We start from the raw sequence: 16,630 nt of genomic DNA on the forward strand, positions 1-16,630 counted from the left end.
TAGTGAGTAATCCTTGATGGCAAAGAGAACCCAAGGAGTGGGTAACAGGTGCAAGGTTTGAGGATGTCGGAGTAGGCAGGGCAGTGTTGCCTATTTTGGAGTGTGTTGATATTTGTTCAATTAGGAGATCATTCTTAGGAACTCTCTTGCTGTTTCTCTGGTCTCAGACCTATCATCCTCCTTCCCTAAAATTACCCCAGAGAGCCATCCTGGGCTTCAGAGGCAGCTCTTGCTTCTGCTTTCTCTTCCCCTTCTCAGGAAATGCTGCCTTGGCCTCTCAGTCTGAGACAGAAGCTGGAAGAGTGAAGTGTGAGTTCTTCCAGGGAGGATGGAGTAAATCCCCTCAGCCCCTTGACCTGCCCCGATGCAAACAGGGAAATTCAGATGCTGGGAATGGCAAAACCACTTTTTTGAGTGCAGGGGAAGATGCAGGTGGTGGAAAAAAGGAGGTCAGGGACACCCAGATGCTGAGAGCAGTGGGACCAAGGCATTGAGAATGGAGAAATCCAGATGTTGGCTGCTGGCTCCTGAGCCGCTGCTGCTGCAGTGAGAGCATGGAATGTTTTGGGTGAGTCTGTGAGATGGAAGGACAGCACCTCCTTCAGACAGCACCAGCACTGCCTCCACTGCTGCCTCCTCCAGCATGAAGTTGTGAGAAGGTGTCAGCCCCCCTCAGATACTGGAAAAGCTGCTCACTGGCTCCAGGGAGACCTCAGGGCCCCTTCCAGGGCCTCAAGGGGCTCCAGGAGAGCTGGAGAGGGAATTTGGACAAGGGCCTGGAGGGACAGGACAAGGGGAACAGCTTCCCACTACCAGAGGGCAGGGATGGATGGGATATTGGGAATTAGGAATTGTTCCCTGGAAGGGTGGGGAGGCCCTGGCACAGGGTGTCCAGAGCAGCTGTGGCTGCCCCTGAACCCCTGGAAGTGTCCAAGGCCTGGTTGGCTGACCCCTGGAAGTGTCCTAGGCTTGGAGCAGCCTGGGACAGTGGACCCCATGGAAGGGGGTGGGATAAGATGGGTTTTAGGTCCCTTCCAACCCAAACCGTCCTGTGAGTCTATGAAACCTGGTCACATCCCCATCCTTCAGGTCCCAAGTCAGTTTTGGGCAGCAAGGTGGCCTTGGCTTTGTGCTGATGAAGTCCCTGGTGTCTCCAGCCAGGAGCAGCTCTGTGGGCTGGCAGTGATGGCATTGCTGCCTCTCCCCAGCCCAGATGATGCTGAGCAGAGCTCAGTCCTGTGCAGACAGGATTTCACAGCCCTGGTGATGCTCTCAGCCCGAGATGGAACCAGCCCTCGCTCATGGTGAGGCTGCTGCTCATCCCCTCCATGCCAGAGAAGAGCAGCAGAGGCTCTGATTGAATTAGTGCAAGGATTTAATTTAATCCCCAAATGTCTCTCATTTTAAAGGAGCCTGTTCATTTCCTTCTAGGACCTTATCAGATGCAGGCACCCAGCACCGTTAGCAGAAGGACTGGGCAGATAGGCAGTGTTGGGGGAGGGCTTTGTGGGGAGTGACTCGAGGGCTGTGTGGGTTTTTCCTCTAATTATTTCATGAGATAATGATGACAGTGATTGCAAGACAAATAAAACATCAGCAGCATCATTGAGGCACACTGGTGCAAATGGCAGCCTGGCGAGGCAGGGCTGGGAACACTCCCTTCTTACAAGGAATTACTGTGTAATTTCACCCCAAGGGTGGGTGAAAGGAGCATTTGCTTTGTGCCTGACTCCAAATCCAGCTGTTCCTTGGACAGAGCGATGTCACGAAGGGACCAAGCACAACGTGGTCTCTGAATTTTTGTCTTCAGACTCACTGGGGGAGTTCAGGTGATGCTGAATCGCTGCTGGGGCGAGCCAGGCTGGGTGGGACAGTGCTGGTGCTCTTTGTGCTACAGGTGACACCAGGACCCTTTGGGTGTGATAAACCAGGACAAGGCACAGCTGGCTCTGGCACTGAGCTCCAGCATCTTCCTGGAAACCTGCCCAGCTCTTTGCCCCCTGAGCTCAGGCAGGTGCTGCCATGTCTGTGCTGTCCCCTCTGTGCACAGGGGGCTCACACCCCCGGGGTGTTTCCTGGAGGTGACAGCAGCTTCTGCAGCCCAACATCTGCACACAGCTGCCTGGGGATGTCCAGGGGTGGTTATCACCTCTGTGCTCCGGGGGATGAGGGGTGTCCAGCAGCAGGGTGGCTCTCCCAGGGGTGCTGCCACAGGCTGGGACCTCCATGGGGATACAGCCTCTGTCCACTCTATGGGTGCCTCTTCCCAGTGGGAAGTGAGGCTGGATGGGTTGACTCCTGGGGCTGCTAGCCTTTTTGAAGCTGAAGTCAATTTATACAGAGGGGATGTCTTCATTAACTCCAGTTCTCTGGTTGTCACTGGGTTTGTGAAAATGCTTGGATTTCAGCTGGGCATACAGTGACTTCTTTTCTGGGTGACTTGTTAGCTGGGGGTGGTCCTGTGGAATAATCTCTGCCCCGGGATCTGTGCAGGAGGGAATTGCTTCCTAAAGAGAGGATTTTCTCTCCTTTGGTCTTTTTTTTTCTCTGCTGGGCTGGTTTTGCCCCTTTGGCTTAGACATAAAAATCACACTGGACTCTCTGCTCTGGCAAGAGAGGGCTCATTGCAGGCACCCCCTGCTCACAAAAACAACCTTGGAGGTTCTTTCCCTTGGGCTTTTCCTTTTGAAAGGACAGAGCTTGCTCAGCCCTTCCCCAGCAAAGAAACCTGGAAAAACCTGCCCCAAAGGCTTAAAGCCCCTCAGAGGCTGGCAGGAGTGGCTGTGGTTTTGTAGGGCTTGCCCAGAGCCACGGGCTGAGCTGGGGCCATCCAGCGATGGGCAGAGCCCGGCGCTTCCCTTTGGCATTTGTTAACGCGGTGCAGGAGGCGCCAGAGCTGCTGGATGAGCTGCTGGCTTTCTCTGCAGCCCTTGGGGGACATCCCTGCAGGGCAGCAGCTCGCAGCAGCCATCGGGGTGAGGATGCTGTCACGGCTCTGCCTCTGCGGCTGGAGCCGAGCCAGCACCCTGGGATTCCTCAAAACCCACCACTGCTGCCGGCTGCTGGAGGGGGCAGCTGAGTGCCACCATCCCACTCCTGCCAGCTGGGGAACCTGGTGTTCCAGAGCTCAGGAGCAGGACTGGGTGCTGACAGAGCAAGGGGTGACTTGGCACCACCTGGGGACATGGGGACAATGCCATCCCACCCCACCAGAGCACTGTAAGCATTGTACAAATCAGTGCCAACCTTGTAGGTGGGGTGTGAGGAGGTGAAAGGCTTCCCAGGAAGGTGGCCAGAGAGATTTGGGGTGCTTCTGCTTTCATCCTTCTTTATCTTCTCCTCTGGCAGATGCTGGAGACGGACGCCGAGAAACCGGGGCAGATGCACTCGGAGGATGGGAAGGCAGCAGTGGGTGATGCCCCTCTGGCTGCCAAGGCAGGGGCTCTGGCCGAGCCCTGGGACGCTCCGGGGGCCACCCAGGCTCCTCTCCTGGTGGAAAAGCAGCCGGTGGCCACCGCAAAGGGAGAGGAGCAGCCCAGCTCCCTGCCAGCCTTTGTCATCCCTGAGCTGCGGCTGGACAGCACCTTCAGCCAGAGCGCGGCGGGCACGGCGGGCAGCGCCACGGATGGCGAGGACGACGAGGAGGATGAGGAGGAAGATGAGGATGAGGAGGACGAGGAGGAGGAGGAGGACAGCGACGAGCAGTACCTGGACAGGAACGAGCTGAAGCGCAGCAGCATGATCGAGACATCGGGCGGGCAGCCCGGCTACACCCTGAGCGTGCAGGGCTCCCTGCGGCGCCGCACGCACAGCGAGGGCAGCCTTCTGCAGGAGGCCAAGGGCCACTGCTTCACCTCCGACACCACCCTCAACTGCTCCGACAGCCAGGGCACCGCCGCGCACTGGGCACTGCCCTCCCCCAGGACCCTCAAGAAAGAGCTCGTCAAAAACGGCGGCTCCATCCACCAGCTGACGCTGCTCTTCTCGGGCCACAGGAAGGTACGTGAGCCACGGCTGGCCGTGGTGCTGGGGCAGCTCCTGGGCTGGAGGTGTCCTGCCACGTGGCCCCTGTCTCCATGACCATGGCAAAGCTCCCTTCTGAGCACTCAGGAGGGTCCCTGCCCCTGGCAGCCGGCTCTGGAGGTGCTAGCACCCGGGGCACGGCACCCAGAGCAGCGTGCTGGGGCTGTGGGTGGCACTGCCACCGCTGCAGCCACGCCCTGCAGGGCCTGTGGCCTGGGCAGTGCTGTCTGCTGGGACTCCTGGTGGCAGAGTCTGGGGATCTGGGCTTGCACAGGGCTGCTCCCAGCAGTGGGGAGAATCCCTGGTGACAGTCCCCAGTGTGCAGGGGGTGCCAGGAGCAGTGTGACCCTCTGCCCCACCGGCCTTCTGCAGGGCTTTGACCACTGTGGGGGTCCATCTCATGGAAAAGCTGTGCTCAGCAGTGATGTGTGACCCTACCATGCAGGAGGAGCAGCAAAGGCTGTGCTGAGGCAGTTCTGCCCAGGACTGGGCCGTGCAATCCTGGAGGTCTGGGGTGCTCCCTGAGCCCCCAGCGCAGAGGTGCAGGAAGGAGCTGCCAGTGCAGAGACCATTCATGGGAAGTGCTGCTCTTCCCATCCTCCCCAGGTGGCCCTGGCAGGGCGCTGAGAGTGGCCCCTGGCCCCATACCCTGCTCTGCCCCATCCTCAGCTCTGGGTGCTTCTTGGGGCTCTGGTGCTCGGCACAGGACTGCATTCCAGTGCTCAGGGTTGTGTTCCCAGCTCAGAGCCTCGTTTCGCAGCCCAGGACCATGTCCTGCTGCTTGGGACCACCTTCCAGGGCCACATTCTGCTCCAGAGCAATGGGCTCCTTGGCAGGAGAGGCTGCTGCAGACCCTGGGGTTAAACCCATGCTGGGGTTAAACCTATGCTGGGTTAACCCTTCTCCTGCCACGCTGCTTGAAAAGCCACCCTGATGCTGTTTCCTGGAGGAATTTTTGGGCTCAGAGTCCCTGACCAGATGGTGAGGGTTACACACTGCTGGGATGGGGCTGCTCTCTGCAGGGAAGTCCAAACTCTCCTGGAGACTGAGGCCAACAGTTGTGTGCGGGAGGAGATGGAGGGGTCAGACCCGCCCTATCCCCCGATAAAGAAAAGCCACCCTTGTGTCAGGCACACGTGCGAGGGAGGCGGTGACAGCCTCAGCGCCGGCTGAGAGCGTCCCGTGAGCAGTGCCCTGAAGGAGAGCTCACAGTGCCGCTGTGTGTGCAGCCCCGAGCCTGCAGCCCTGCAGCCCTGCAGCCCTGCAGCCCTGCAGCCCTGCAGCCCTGCAGCGCTGCCCGAGCTGGGTGGGCTGTGTGTCCCTGCCGGGCATCGCGGATCGTGCTCCCCCGTGCCCCGGCAGCCACCAGCTGAGCTTTCTGCTCTCATCTGGGGGGATGTTTTCCCGCAGAGGTGAACGGAGCTCCTCCTCCGTTAAACTGTTCTGGTGCACATTAGACTGGGATTTTTGGGGCAGGGATTGGGCAGCCTGTGCTAGTGGAGAGTGCAGTGTGGTGGCTGCACCTCCTGCAGCTCCCAGTTCCAAGCCTGGAGCCTAAATCCCTGCCCATGTGTTCTCCTGGGCACCCCTGCCTGTTCATACTGCCCTGCTCCCTGCTCACATCACCCTGCTCCCACCACCCCATTCCCGCTGCTCTGATCCCGTTGCCCTGTTCCCATTGCCCTGCTCCCACCACCCCACTCCCACTGCCCTGTCCCCACTGCCCCATTCCCACCGTGCTCCCATTGTCCCGTTCCCCTTGCCCTGCCTCTCCAGCTGCCCGTGGAGGGTGTGCAGCAGTCAGGGAAGCCAGACACGGGGCTGAGCCACTGTGGGACTGGGCTACTGCCACCCTCTGCCTACACTTTGGAAGCACTTCTATTGGTCTGTGCCCTAGAATAGTTCAATGAAACCTCCGAGCTTTTTGGAGCAGGACACTGATGCACAATTCCCATAGGGAATTCCCCCACTGGCAACACCTGCACCGGGCGGCCTCGGCTGCAGGGCCATCACATCCATCAACGTTCTTGGTTATTTTCCCATCTGGGAGTGTTTCAGAGGGGCTCATTCCACAGCCTCTTTTAACACCATCGTGCCCGGTGTGTCTCCCCGTCCCCCCTTCCCGCGGTGGGGCTGGGAGCTGGTTGTTTTACTGGGCACGGTGGGGAGCGCTGGGACTCCTCGGGAGAGCTCTGCCGCTGCCTTTTGTCCCCGAGCACGGAGCCTCTCCGGACAATGGCAGGAAGCCCCGGCCAGCCCGTCTGCCGGGGCCGGAGCGGCCCGGGGAAGGTGCTCGGCGAGGGCCGCATTGTTCGGGGCCGATAAACTCCGGAAAGCCGGGCGCAGAATGGAAGGAAGTGTCCGGAACCTCGGGCCCGGGGCTGCGGGGCTGAGCACAGGGTTCCCACGGCCCGGCCGCGGGATGATGATCCTGGAAAGCGCCTGGCAGCCCCGGGAGCACGGGATGAGCTGGCGGTGGTCGGGTGGGTGCGGGGCGGGATGCAGGGCCGGCCGTGAGCATCTGCAGCGTTCAGGAATGGATGGAATGTTAAAGCCCCCGAGCTACGGTGATCCCGCGGGTCTCCCTGCCTGGTGCCAGGCTTTGTGGCTCAGAGGCTGTGCTGGTGCTGCCCTGAGCTCATGGCACATCCCAGGTCCCCTTGGTTTGTCCAGGTTGCCCTGGAGCAGTGGTCAGAGAGCAGACTTGTAAACTGCAATGATGTGATTCAATTATAGGTGAACTGCTCTGATTTCTCGTGCCTGGGGACTGCTGGGAACTCCTGATTGATTTTGGGTGCCCAGCCTAGTTCTGGGGGGCTCTTTGGGCAGTGGCAAGATCCCTGTGCCCACTCAGCAGGAGGAGTAGGAGCATCAGGAGTGGAGATGTGAATGTCCTCCCTGTAGGAGGTTCCACTGTCAGCACCTTGAACCTGGAGGGTACCTGGGCCACTGGCCCTGGGGTCTCCTTGGATGTTCCAGGAGCTCCATGAGCTGAAGGTGGCAGAGGATGAGTGAGGGCAGGGAGGTTCCTGTGTCAGGAGCTTGTCCCATGCCGCTGTCATCATGAGGAAGGGGCCCTATGGGTGCTGTGGGTCTGGGCGGTGTGCTGTGGGAACGTGGGGATGCTGGCCCTGCTGGTTGGTGACAGAGTGACACTGTGGGCACGTCCTGGTGTGATGACAGACACTGTTTTTCTGTTCCCCCCAGTTGAGTGGAGCAGACCCTGAGTGCAGCTGTGATGAAGGGGATGAGACCTCCCGCAAGAAACGCAGCAAGAGCCTGTAAGTGTCACATCGGGGGTGGCATCAGGGAGTGCCAGGGCTGTTTGTGGGGCCAGACACCTCGGCCTAGTCCTGCAGGTACCAGGAGCCCTCAGGATCCCCATCTTCCCCTTGACTTTTTCCAGCAGCAAAGCCATGAACAGGGTTCTCACTTCAGATGGAATTGTTTCCAGGGAGGGTGGTGGGGTGTGCTGGGGGCACTGCCCAGCCCAGCTGGGAGCACCCCCTTCCACCGTGCCCAGACAGGGTGAAGACACCGGCTCTTGGGAAAAACAGCTTGCCCGGGTTCAGGGAGAGGACATGGAAGCAGTGAAATCTGAGCTGGGGGCCTCCTTCCCGCTGGCCCCATGCCGGGAGGAGGAATGGGGAGGTGGAACGGGGAGGTTTCGCACCGCGGGTCAGGCTCAGACTCAGCACATCCACGGCAGCGCGGTGGGAGCGGGGACCGCGGGGACCTCCGGGGGACACCGGCAGCCCTCTGCTGCTACCGGTAAGGCTTTGGGGTGCCAAAAAGTGGGTGCAAGCAAGGACAAGGCAACCGTGGCCTTTGCTGTCCTCAAACACAGCTGCAGCTGAGGGGGGCAGGCGCACGAGTGAGGACGTTCGGGAGCGAACTCCTCCGGAACGCGGATCCGGCTGGTGCCAGGGCCACGGGGATGCCCGCGGCTGTGTGCCCCGTGCCCTGCGCCACGTGTGCCGGGCAGGTGGAGGAGCCACACGTGGTTGGAATGGCTCAGGGTGCGAGGGGGCTGCGCACGCAGCTGCCCGGCCTCGCCGGCTGTGCCAGCGAGCGGCACTGTCGGCCCGCGCTGCCTCATCGCTGCCGCCTATTTTTAGCTCTTTTTATTATTTCCCCCCCAGCACTCGAAATGAAAACGAAGCCCTTGCAGCAGGGACGTCCCCCCGGCCGCGTGGCCGCGCCGGGGGAGCGGGGCTGGCGGGGGAGGCTGGGCCCCCCCGGCGCGGCGGGGTCAGGGGCGGTAGCGGAGAGGGCTCTGCGCTCACCTTGAGCCGGCGGGGGATGCTCCGGGGAGCTCTTGGCAGCGCCATTGGCTGCGCGGCGCGGTCCCAGCCGGCTCCGGGACTATTTATGGGGCGGGGGCCGCGGGCCGGCACTCGCTCCTCTCCCGGCACACGCTGCCGGCCTCGATGTACCACGCCATGGTGGACTTTTCCGAAAAATACCTGGAAAGGTAGGACACCCAGCATCCTGCCAGGAAGGGGGATGTGCTGTCCAGGGGATGGTTTGGAAGCAGCACGGGGTGATGGTGCTGGGCCTCGTGGCCATGCTGGGGTGCTGGGGCAGATCACTTTATAGGGGCAACTCCGGAGTGAAATCAGCAACTATTCTGTGGAATTATTTTTGCTGTGGCATTTATTGTGCTGTACGGCCGCAGCTCGGGGCTGTGCCTGCCCATAGCTGTCACAGCCTGGGTTGGTGCCACTCCTTCTTTGCAAGGGTGTGCAAGAGGAGCAGCATGTGGAAGTTGGGGAGCTTCCTTAGGAGGTGTTTGCCTGGTGTGTTCCAGCTGGCCTGGTGCCGAGGGCTGTGCTGTGGAGGCGACCCTCCTGTGTCACACAAGGGGTGTTCAGTGCTCTGCCAGGTGCCGACTGCTGTCCTGCTAAACTGGGAACGCTGCTGAAATTTGCTGCTCGAGGCTGTGTGGGATGGCCCGTCCCGTGTGCTGGCGGGTCCCCGGCTGCCGGCGGCGCTGGCGGCACAGCGATGGGAGGCAGATGGTGTTTGGATCTTGAGGCTCCGTGTTTGGATCTGCTTTTCCCACTTTAGCGGGTGCCTGGCAGCAGCGGGACATGTGTCCTGCTGGGATCACAGCGCAGGGGGTGTGAAGGCAGTGAAACTGTCCGTGTCCATGAGGTTATGGATGGCACCAGGGACTGGGGGGAGCAATTGCCTTCTACAATCATTCTGTGGCTCATTGGACTGAGCCCTGGGGTTGTTGCACCTGCTTTGTTTTTCCCAGTGGTTGCTGTGTTTTACCCTCCTGGCACTGGAGAGAGCTGTGGGTCTGGAGAACATCACCTGGGGTGGGGTGGTGCATCCGTGCCCCGAATCCCTCCTGTACCCCTCGTGTCCATGGGCATGGCTTGGCTAGGTAGAGGTGGCATCTCTGAGCATCCTTACTGTGCGACCTGTGGCAGATCCTGTAACATTAAATTTTCAGAATCAGAAAGAGCAAGAAGTGAAAACTGAAGCCGCTTGCCTAATGAGATGGTGTCAGATAAGGAGCTTCAGATTTAGAGGGCAGAGTCCATGTGTGTTGAGAAAAGACTGATGCTCTTAAGTTTTGATAAATACATTATATTCACAGGCAGTGAAACACTGTCTATGTGCACTTCATGATGAGATCGAGGAGAGTTATTGTAAATGGAAGAAATTAAAAACACAGATGGAAGCTATAATTCTTTCCATTTATAAGGGTTCCAGCCACATGTAATTAAGATAGCATTATACTTGTTTTTTTAACGAGTACCAGTGGTCTGTACACTAGGAGAAGACTGCCAGAAAAGGGAGTGGGAAGCAGGGCCCGAGCGCTACAACTCGTGATTGTTGCAGTTTTTGGGGTTGCCGGGCCGTGTTTGGTACCGGTCCCCGCCGCGTCCGGGTGCAGTGACCGCGCGGTGCCGCGCGGGGGCAGCACCGCCCGTCCCATCCCTGCCGGGGGTGCTCCTTTTCCCACGGCGCTTCCCAGGAATCTGTACAACTCTGTGTTACTGGCAGCTCCCTGGAGCAACCGCGAGCCTCGTGGCCGTGTGTCCGTTAGTCTGTCTGTCCAGGGATGCTGGAGCGAGGGGACCCATGCGCGGGTGACAGAATGGGGCGTCTTTGCCCCAGTGCCCTGCGCTGCCAATCCCGGCCACCCCCTTACGGAAATGTCCCCAGGCCATGCCCCACACGGGCTGGCACCGCAGACGTGTGAACACCCGTGGGGTGTGCATGTGTGGGTGCCCACGCAGGGGGGACACAGGGCAGCGCAGTCCCCGCTCTGCTCCTCAGCCCGCTCCGCCCCGCCGCCGGCCCCACCGCCTTCCCGGGATGCCTGCGCTCTATAAATAGCCCTCGTAAATCCTCGCCGTGATTATTTTTCCCCGCCGTCTCTTGAAAGGCCCCACTATCCGCCTCGGCGCTGATTTTTCCACCTTTCCTCAAGTTTCCCCAGCAACGGCAGAGCCGTCCCAAACAGCGGCGGGGCTGACACAGCTTTTACTCACTCGCACGCTCCGGGCCGCCCCACGCCGCATTTAAAGCTCTCCGCGCTGAGCCCTCCCACTTCCCGTTCCGCGCTGGCCGCCGCGGCAGCAGCGCGCCTCGGGGCGGGCGGCAGAGCGCCCGAGCGTCCCCGCCGAGCCCGCTGCTCGGCCCGTGCCCGCCGAGCCCGCTGCTCGGGCTGTGCCCGCCGCTCGGGCTGTCGCCGCCGCTCGGCCCGTGCCCGCCGCTCGGGCTGTCGCCGCCGCTCGGGCTGTCCCCGCCGCTCGGGCTGGCCCCGCTGCCATGCCCTTCTTCCGCGACCTGTCCAAGCCGCAGCCGCTGGAGTTCCACGCGGAGATGCTGCTGGCGGTGCAGAGGCCGCACACGGGCAGCCTGCAGCGCCGGCACACCATGAAGGAGTAGGTGGTGGGCGCGGGGCGCGCTGCGGGAGGGTCCCCGCGGGGCTGGGGGTCCCCTCGCCCGCCCGCTCACACTCGCTCTTCTCTCTAGAGCCAAGGACATGAAGAACCGGCTGGGGATTTTTCGGCGGCGGAACGAGTCCCCCGGAGCCAACCCCTCCGGCAAGCTGGACAAAGTGCTCAAATCGCTCAAGTAGGTGCTGGGAGCGGGCGGCGTGGGGATGGGGACCGTGGGGACTTGGGGACAAGCTGTGGTCTGGAGCTCCTCACCTCCAGGGAGGCTGCATTCACCCCGTTTGGGGAAGCTGTGGACAAAGTTTTTGTGCCTGGAGGAACATTTAAATTTTTTTTTTTTGGCTGAAAACCTCCTGCTGGAGGGTGAGAGGTCCTGCCTGCACAGTGGCACCCCAGCAGCTTGGGCTGGAAATTTACCTGACAGCAGCGTTCACCCAGTGCTTGTCTATGGAACTTTAACTGGCCAGAGAATGGTTTGAAAAACCACTTTGCTCTGGAGATGCTCCAGCAGCTGGAAACAAGCCCTCCCTGCTCTTGCTCCTGGCAGCTGTCTCTGGCTGCTTGAATGGGGCAGCTGAAATCCCACTTTTCTTCAGCTCTGCATCACCCAGGGCTTCTTCAATTCTTCCTCAGATACCCCAAGTGCCACAGCTGCCTGTACAGACCTTCTGGGGTTGGATTTTCTTCCTGCCAGCCTAAAGTTAGCAGTTTCCTTTTGGCAGAGCTGCTGTGGTGCTGCCTGATGCAGAGTCAGGCTCTGCCTTCAGCTGCTCTGCCAGTGCCAGTACCAAGGTGGGAGCCAGGGCCAGCCCCTCGGGCACACAGAGTGGCTTTATCCTCTGGAAACGTTTAGCAGGAGGCTGATTTGGGAGCTGGGAGCAGCCGTGCTGGGCTCACAGCCTGGCTTTTAATCCAATGGAAATGTTTAGCAGGCAGCAAAAGCAGCTTTTGCTGCTGAGCTTTGCCAACGTGCCGTGCTTTTTCCACAGGCCCACTCCCGAGGAAGCACTCAAGTGGGGGGACTCCCTGGAGAAGCTGCTGCTGCACAAATGTAAGTGTGTGTCCATCCCTTCCACTTGTGTTTGCTGCCAGGGGAATATCCAGACACGTGCCTGGATAAAACTGGGATTTCCTCTGTTAATCCCTTCCGGTGTTTGGGGATGCACAAAGCCAAATTAGCCTCTCCCTTGTCTGCACCCCTCCTGCTCCTCCTGGCCCAGGGGGCACTTGTAGCAGGGGCCAGGGAGAAGCTTCATTTCGGGGCTGCAGTCCCCAGCTTGGGGAGGAGAGGGCAGTGATCCATGTCTGTGCCCAGTCTGGGGCTGTGCAGAGGGACCATGGAGCAGGAGCTGCTGTAGAACATCCTGAAGATGGGAGGACAGCCCTTCTCAGGCATCCCATCCTACACGCAGCCCAGGGGATGGCCAGGGGATCCTGTCCCCACGCCAGCCCAGCCTCCCTTCTGCCTCTCGGTGCTGCAGCCAGGCTGGGGATGTGGACTGAGCTCCTGGCTGGGCTGTGCTGCCCTGGCAGTGCCATCGCTGCCTGTTTGCACAGGGGGGTTTTTTGGGCAGTGCAGGGAGGAGGTTTGGGCTGCAGCTCTGCCAGAGCTGAGGGTCCTGTGGGGCTGTTCCCTGTCTGTGAGCAGGAGTAGAGCCGTGTCCCTGTCTCCCACAGACGGGCTCGCTGCCTTCAGGGCCTTCCTGCGCACCGAGTTCAGCGAGGAGAACCTGGAGTTCTGGCTGGCTTGTGAGGAGTTCAAGAAGATCAAATCCCAGTCCAAGATGGTCTCCAAGGCCAAGAAGATCTTTGCTGAGTACATTGCCATCCAGTCCTGCAAGGAGGTGAGGGCTGGCTCCCACGCTGGTGTGCGGCTCCTGGCACGGTGGCTGCCTGGGGAGCTGCTCACCAGCCCTGGTTCCTCTGCCCACAGGTCAACCTGGACTCCTACACACGGGAGCACACCAAGGAGAACCTGCAGAACATCACCCGCAGCTGCTTCGACCTGGCGCAGAAGAGGATTTACGGGCTCATGGAGAAGGACTCGTACCCCCGCTTCCTCCGCTCCGACCTCTACTTGGACATAATCAACCAGAAGAAAGGCAGCTCCCCACTGTAGGCCCAAGGACTGTCTCGGGGCAGGCTGGGAGCTGTGTTTACATGGAATTGGGCAGTGGAGGCCTTCCCAGGAGCTGGTGGGAGCTCGTTGTTCTGCTCGTGCCCCAGGCTGTTGGGACATGGGGCAGCTGAAGGCACCGAGCTGGGGGCCGAGGGGACCGACAGGCCGAGCAGTCTGGCACTGCTGCAGCACCCGTCCCACCATCGCTGGTACGACGCCTTCGGGGTGGCCCCGGCGTGGATTTAGCCAGGAGGGAAGCTCCCACGAGACTACTGTGAAGCACCTGCCCCAGCCACGAGTGTTGCTGGAAGGTGGAGAGTGAGCCCAGCTCGGCGACGAGGAGGAGGGGATCTCGTGCAGGGCTCTGCAAGGGGACAGCAGCACTGACACAAACGTGGTCCTGGATTAAAGCCTTGTGAACTGGAGCAGCCCCAGGATGCTGCTGTGCTTCCCTGTGCCGTGGGGCCTCCCGGCTGCCCCGGAGCAGCTCTGGCAGGAGCCCGGCGCTTCCTCGGCTCGTGGTGGGTCCCCCCGGGAGCAGCGAGAGCCGGGTCCTTGCCCTGCGCTGGAGGTGTGCAAAGCACCCCCTCCTGCCCTCACCCCTGGTTTATTTATTGCCCTCCTGTAGCTGGACACGTTGCTGTGTGATAGGAAACCCCCGTGTCCTCCCCATTCCCAAGTTACAAGTGCAATATTTGTGCGTGTTGCGGCCGAGTTCTCCGGCGGAGTGGATGCCTTTTTGTTTTTCCAGGTGTGTAGATTTTGTAAGGTAGTGGGTTTTGTGTGCCAGACCCATTCCCTGGCAGCGGGCCGCTGGGGGAGCCTGGTGTAAATATCAATATACTGATGCCCTGACGACGGAGGGTTTGGTGATGGAGAAAAGCAACTCTGTGCAGCAGCCGCTCTCCTGACTCTGGATAACAATGCTGTGTTTGGGAAGTGGGGGTTCCTGCTGGCCCTGGCAGGGCGGGGTGCACTGCCAGCCTCCCAGTTTACAGTGCAAAGCATCTCTGCAGCTAGAAAAAAACCTACATTGTCATGGTCATAGGTAAATAAAAGGAGAATATAATTTCTTGTAGCTGGCTTTTGTTCGTGCCGTGTTTGTCAGCACTGGGGGGGGGCGCACGGCCTTCGCCTCGCTGAAGAGTGTAAAATCCTATTACTGTGTGGCTAAAGAAGGGAAAATCTGATTCTGTGAATTTCTGAGGTGTTTTTTATGATGGAGCAGCTGCCAGATGCTCCTGAGGCCAGGTCTGGGTGTAGAAGCAGAGATTTGCACAAGGCAAGACCGTTCCCAAGGCCAGCGGTCGCTGTTAAACACAGCAGGGCACGAACCTCTGAGCAGGGAAATGCCCACACACGCCAGTGACCTCCTGCAGCTCCAGGTCCCTCTGGGGACACACCAAAAGCAGCAACAAGAAGCTATTCCAGATCTGCACAGCTTGGCAGGGCTGCTCCTCCCCAGCAAGGGCAGTGCTCTGGTGTGGGATGCAAATATTTTGTAAAGGCTGTTCAGGATGTGTTTGGTACCTGAAGTGCCACCTGGTTGTGGTCAGCCTTGGATGGCTCAGGGGTGTGACTGTGGTGTCACAGGGCCGTGCTGGGCTGTGGTGTGGCTGCCCAGAGTGCTGCTGGTGATGCCCAGGGTTGTGTGGCTGCCCCACTTGAGCACAGCTCACCCCAGCAGGTACCATCTCTGGGGAGCCACCTGTTTTCCCTTTGCAAACAACCAGCAGGTGATGCCAGGTGGGGACACTGAGGCAGAGTTCAGGACTCTGCTCAGGGCTTGGCTGGAGACAGCAGGGTTGGTGAGGCGGCTCTCATGGAGATGCTGTTGGCACCCCAGGGTCAAGGTCCATGGATGGTGTCCCAGTGGTGACCCAGTCACTGACCCCAGAGCTGCTGGGACCTGGTGGGTGGGGGCACCCTCCCAGCTGCCTCCTCCAGGCCAGACCCTCCTCTTTCTCCTGGCATTGCCCAGAGCTTTCATCTCCTCTCCTTCCCAGCTGGGAGGGTTTCCCTTTGTGTCTGGACTCCACACAGATTTTCTTGCAGCTCCCCCTCCCTCTCTCCATCTGCACTCTCCTGAGCTCCTCACTCCATCCCAAACTGTCAGTGTTAGGAAACTTACAGCAGGGTCCCCTCACTGCCCCTTCCCCCCATTTTTCCATGTTCCCAGGCTCACTGGGACACCCACAGAGGGTCTGGGCTCGGGGGCTCTGTGGGCACTGGGCAGCTCAGTCCCTGCTGTCACCTTCTCCCTGCCCTGGTGCATCCTGTGGTGCTGGTGATGCCCAGGAGCATCCCAACCCCATAACCACGCTGGCTTTTGAGCCTACAATCTGCCTTCCCTCCAGGAACTACTCCAGCCCAGTGAGCCAGGCAGGCAGGGAGGGCTGGAGCTGCCGTGGGATGTGTGGGGTGGGGATCTGGTGGTCGGCTTTGATCCCTGCAGGGGACAAAGGCCCCATGAGGGTGGAGAAATGAGGACCTGGGGTAACTCCCTGGAAGGATGAAATAGCCCTGGGTGAGTGGCAAGAGCTGGGTTATTGCTGTAAGAGAATTTATTGCTGGGTTCCAGGCTGGCCTGAGTCACTTGGCAAACGCCATCCCCACGTGCTTGGGGACACTTGATTCCCTGGAGAGACGGGATGGAAGGGCCACGTGCTTTTTCCATGTTTTCCTGGGATGGCCAGTGCCCCCTGCACAGGACAGGTCTCAACATGAACTCAAGTCTCCTCGTGGACTCCGTGGTGACACTGAAGCCACAGTTTTGTCCTCTGCGTGCTGTGGAAGAGGGGCTGTGAAGCTGCTCCATGACTTTGTGCTGCAGAGCAGAAGGTGTGAGGAGCTTGGAGCTTCTGCACGGGAACGGCTGAGGGAAGTCAGCCCCTGGAGGGGGCTTGTTCTGGGGGACATTGGTTGGGAAGGAGATCCAGCCCCACTGCCCTGAGGGGACACAGGGAGCTCTTACAGGGACACTGAGCTTACAGCACAGAAGGGGAAGAGAAATGTCCTTCTTTAGCACAAAATCAGATATCCAGGACAAAATCCAGTCATGCCAGGAGAAGAAATTCCTGATTTATTGACACCAATGCCACAAGCCTGCGTGATGGGAATGGGAATCCTAATTCCTAATTTGAGCCACAGCCTCAACCCAACTGGCACTGCTGGAGGGACATTCCCAAGGCAGCAATGCTGGGATCACGGGGTGTCACCTGGCTGGGGATGGCCCTGGGGAGGAGAGGGGACATTATCTGCTCTGAAGGCACCCAAGAAGGGTGACAGCAGGAGCTGCTGCCTGTCCTGGGCTCATCCTGAGGATCAGGGGTGTGGGAAGAGCTGCCTGTGGACATTGCTGGTGCTGCAGCCAAAGGGAATTTCCCAGCATGGGATCCTATGCCATCCAAAATAGGGAGCACCTTATCTCGGCAGATAACGAGGATTTATCTCTGGGCTAAAAATTAGTGGTTGCTGAGTTGCAAATAGCACAGCTCAGCCGTGTTTGTTGTGTGCAAACAGGGCAAAGTCCACTCAGGTGCTCCTTGTTCATCCTTGGCACAAA

General features: G+C 59.8%; 1 protein-coding gene across 8 annotated transcripts in view; it reads left to right on the forward strand.

Annotated features, from left to right (window-relative positions):
- The window catches only part of RGS3 (regulator of G protein signaling 3), a 78,546-nt gene extending 64,403 nt beyond the window's left edge, over positions 1-14,143 (forward strand). For 5 of the 8 annotated variants that reach the window (XM_068211587.1, XM_068211588.1, XM_068211589.1 and 2 more), the window contains 6 exons: positions 3,349-3,999; positions 7,231-7,304; positions 11,023-11,124; positions 11,936-11,997; positions 12,624-12,790; positions 12,880-14,143. In XM_068211587.1, coding sequence (XP_068067688.1) covers positions 3,349-3,999; positions 7,231-7,304; positions 11,023-11,124; positions 11,936-11,997; positions 12,624-12,790; positions 12,880-13,065 — 1,242 coding nt within the window. In that variant the 3' untranslated portion in view covers positions 13,066-14,143. Of the gene's footprint in view, positions 1-3,348; positions 4,000-7,230; positions 7,305-8,338; positions 8,498-10,756; positions 10,936-11,022; positions 11,125-11,935; positions 11,998-12,623; positions 12,791-12,879 lie in introns of those variants that run through there. The other 3 variants (XM_068211593.1, XM_068211592.1, XM_068211594.1) reach the window with 3 other exon arrangements.
- The last annotated feature ends 2,487 nt before the right edge of the window (positions 14,144-16,630 follow it).

Source organism: Anomalospiza imberbis, chromosome 21 (genome assembly GCF_031753505.1).
Source record: "Anomalospiza imberbis isolate Cuckoo-Finch-1a 21T00152 chromosome 21, ASM3175350v1, whole genome shotgun sequence".
Lineage (NCBI taxonomy): Eukaryota > Metazoa > Chordata > Aves > Passeriformes > Viduidae > Anomalospiza > Anomalospiza imberbis.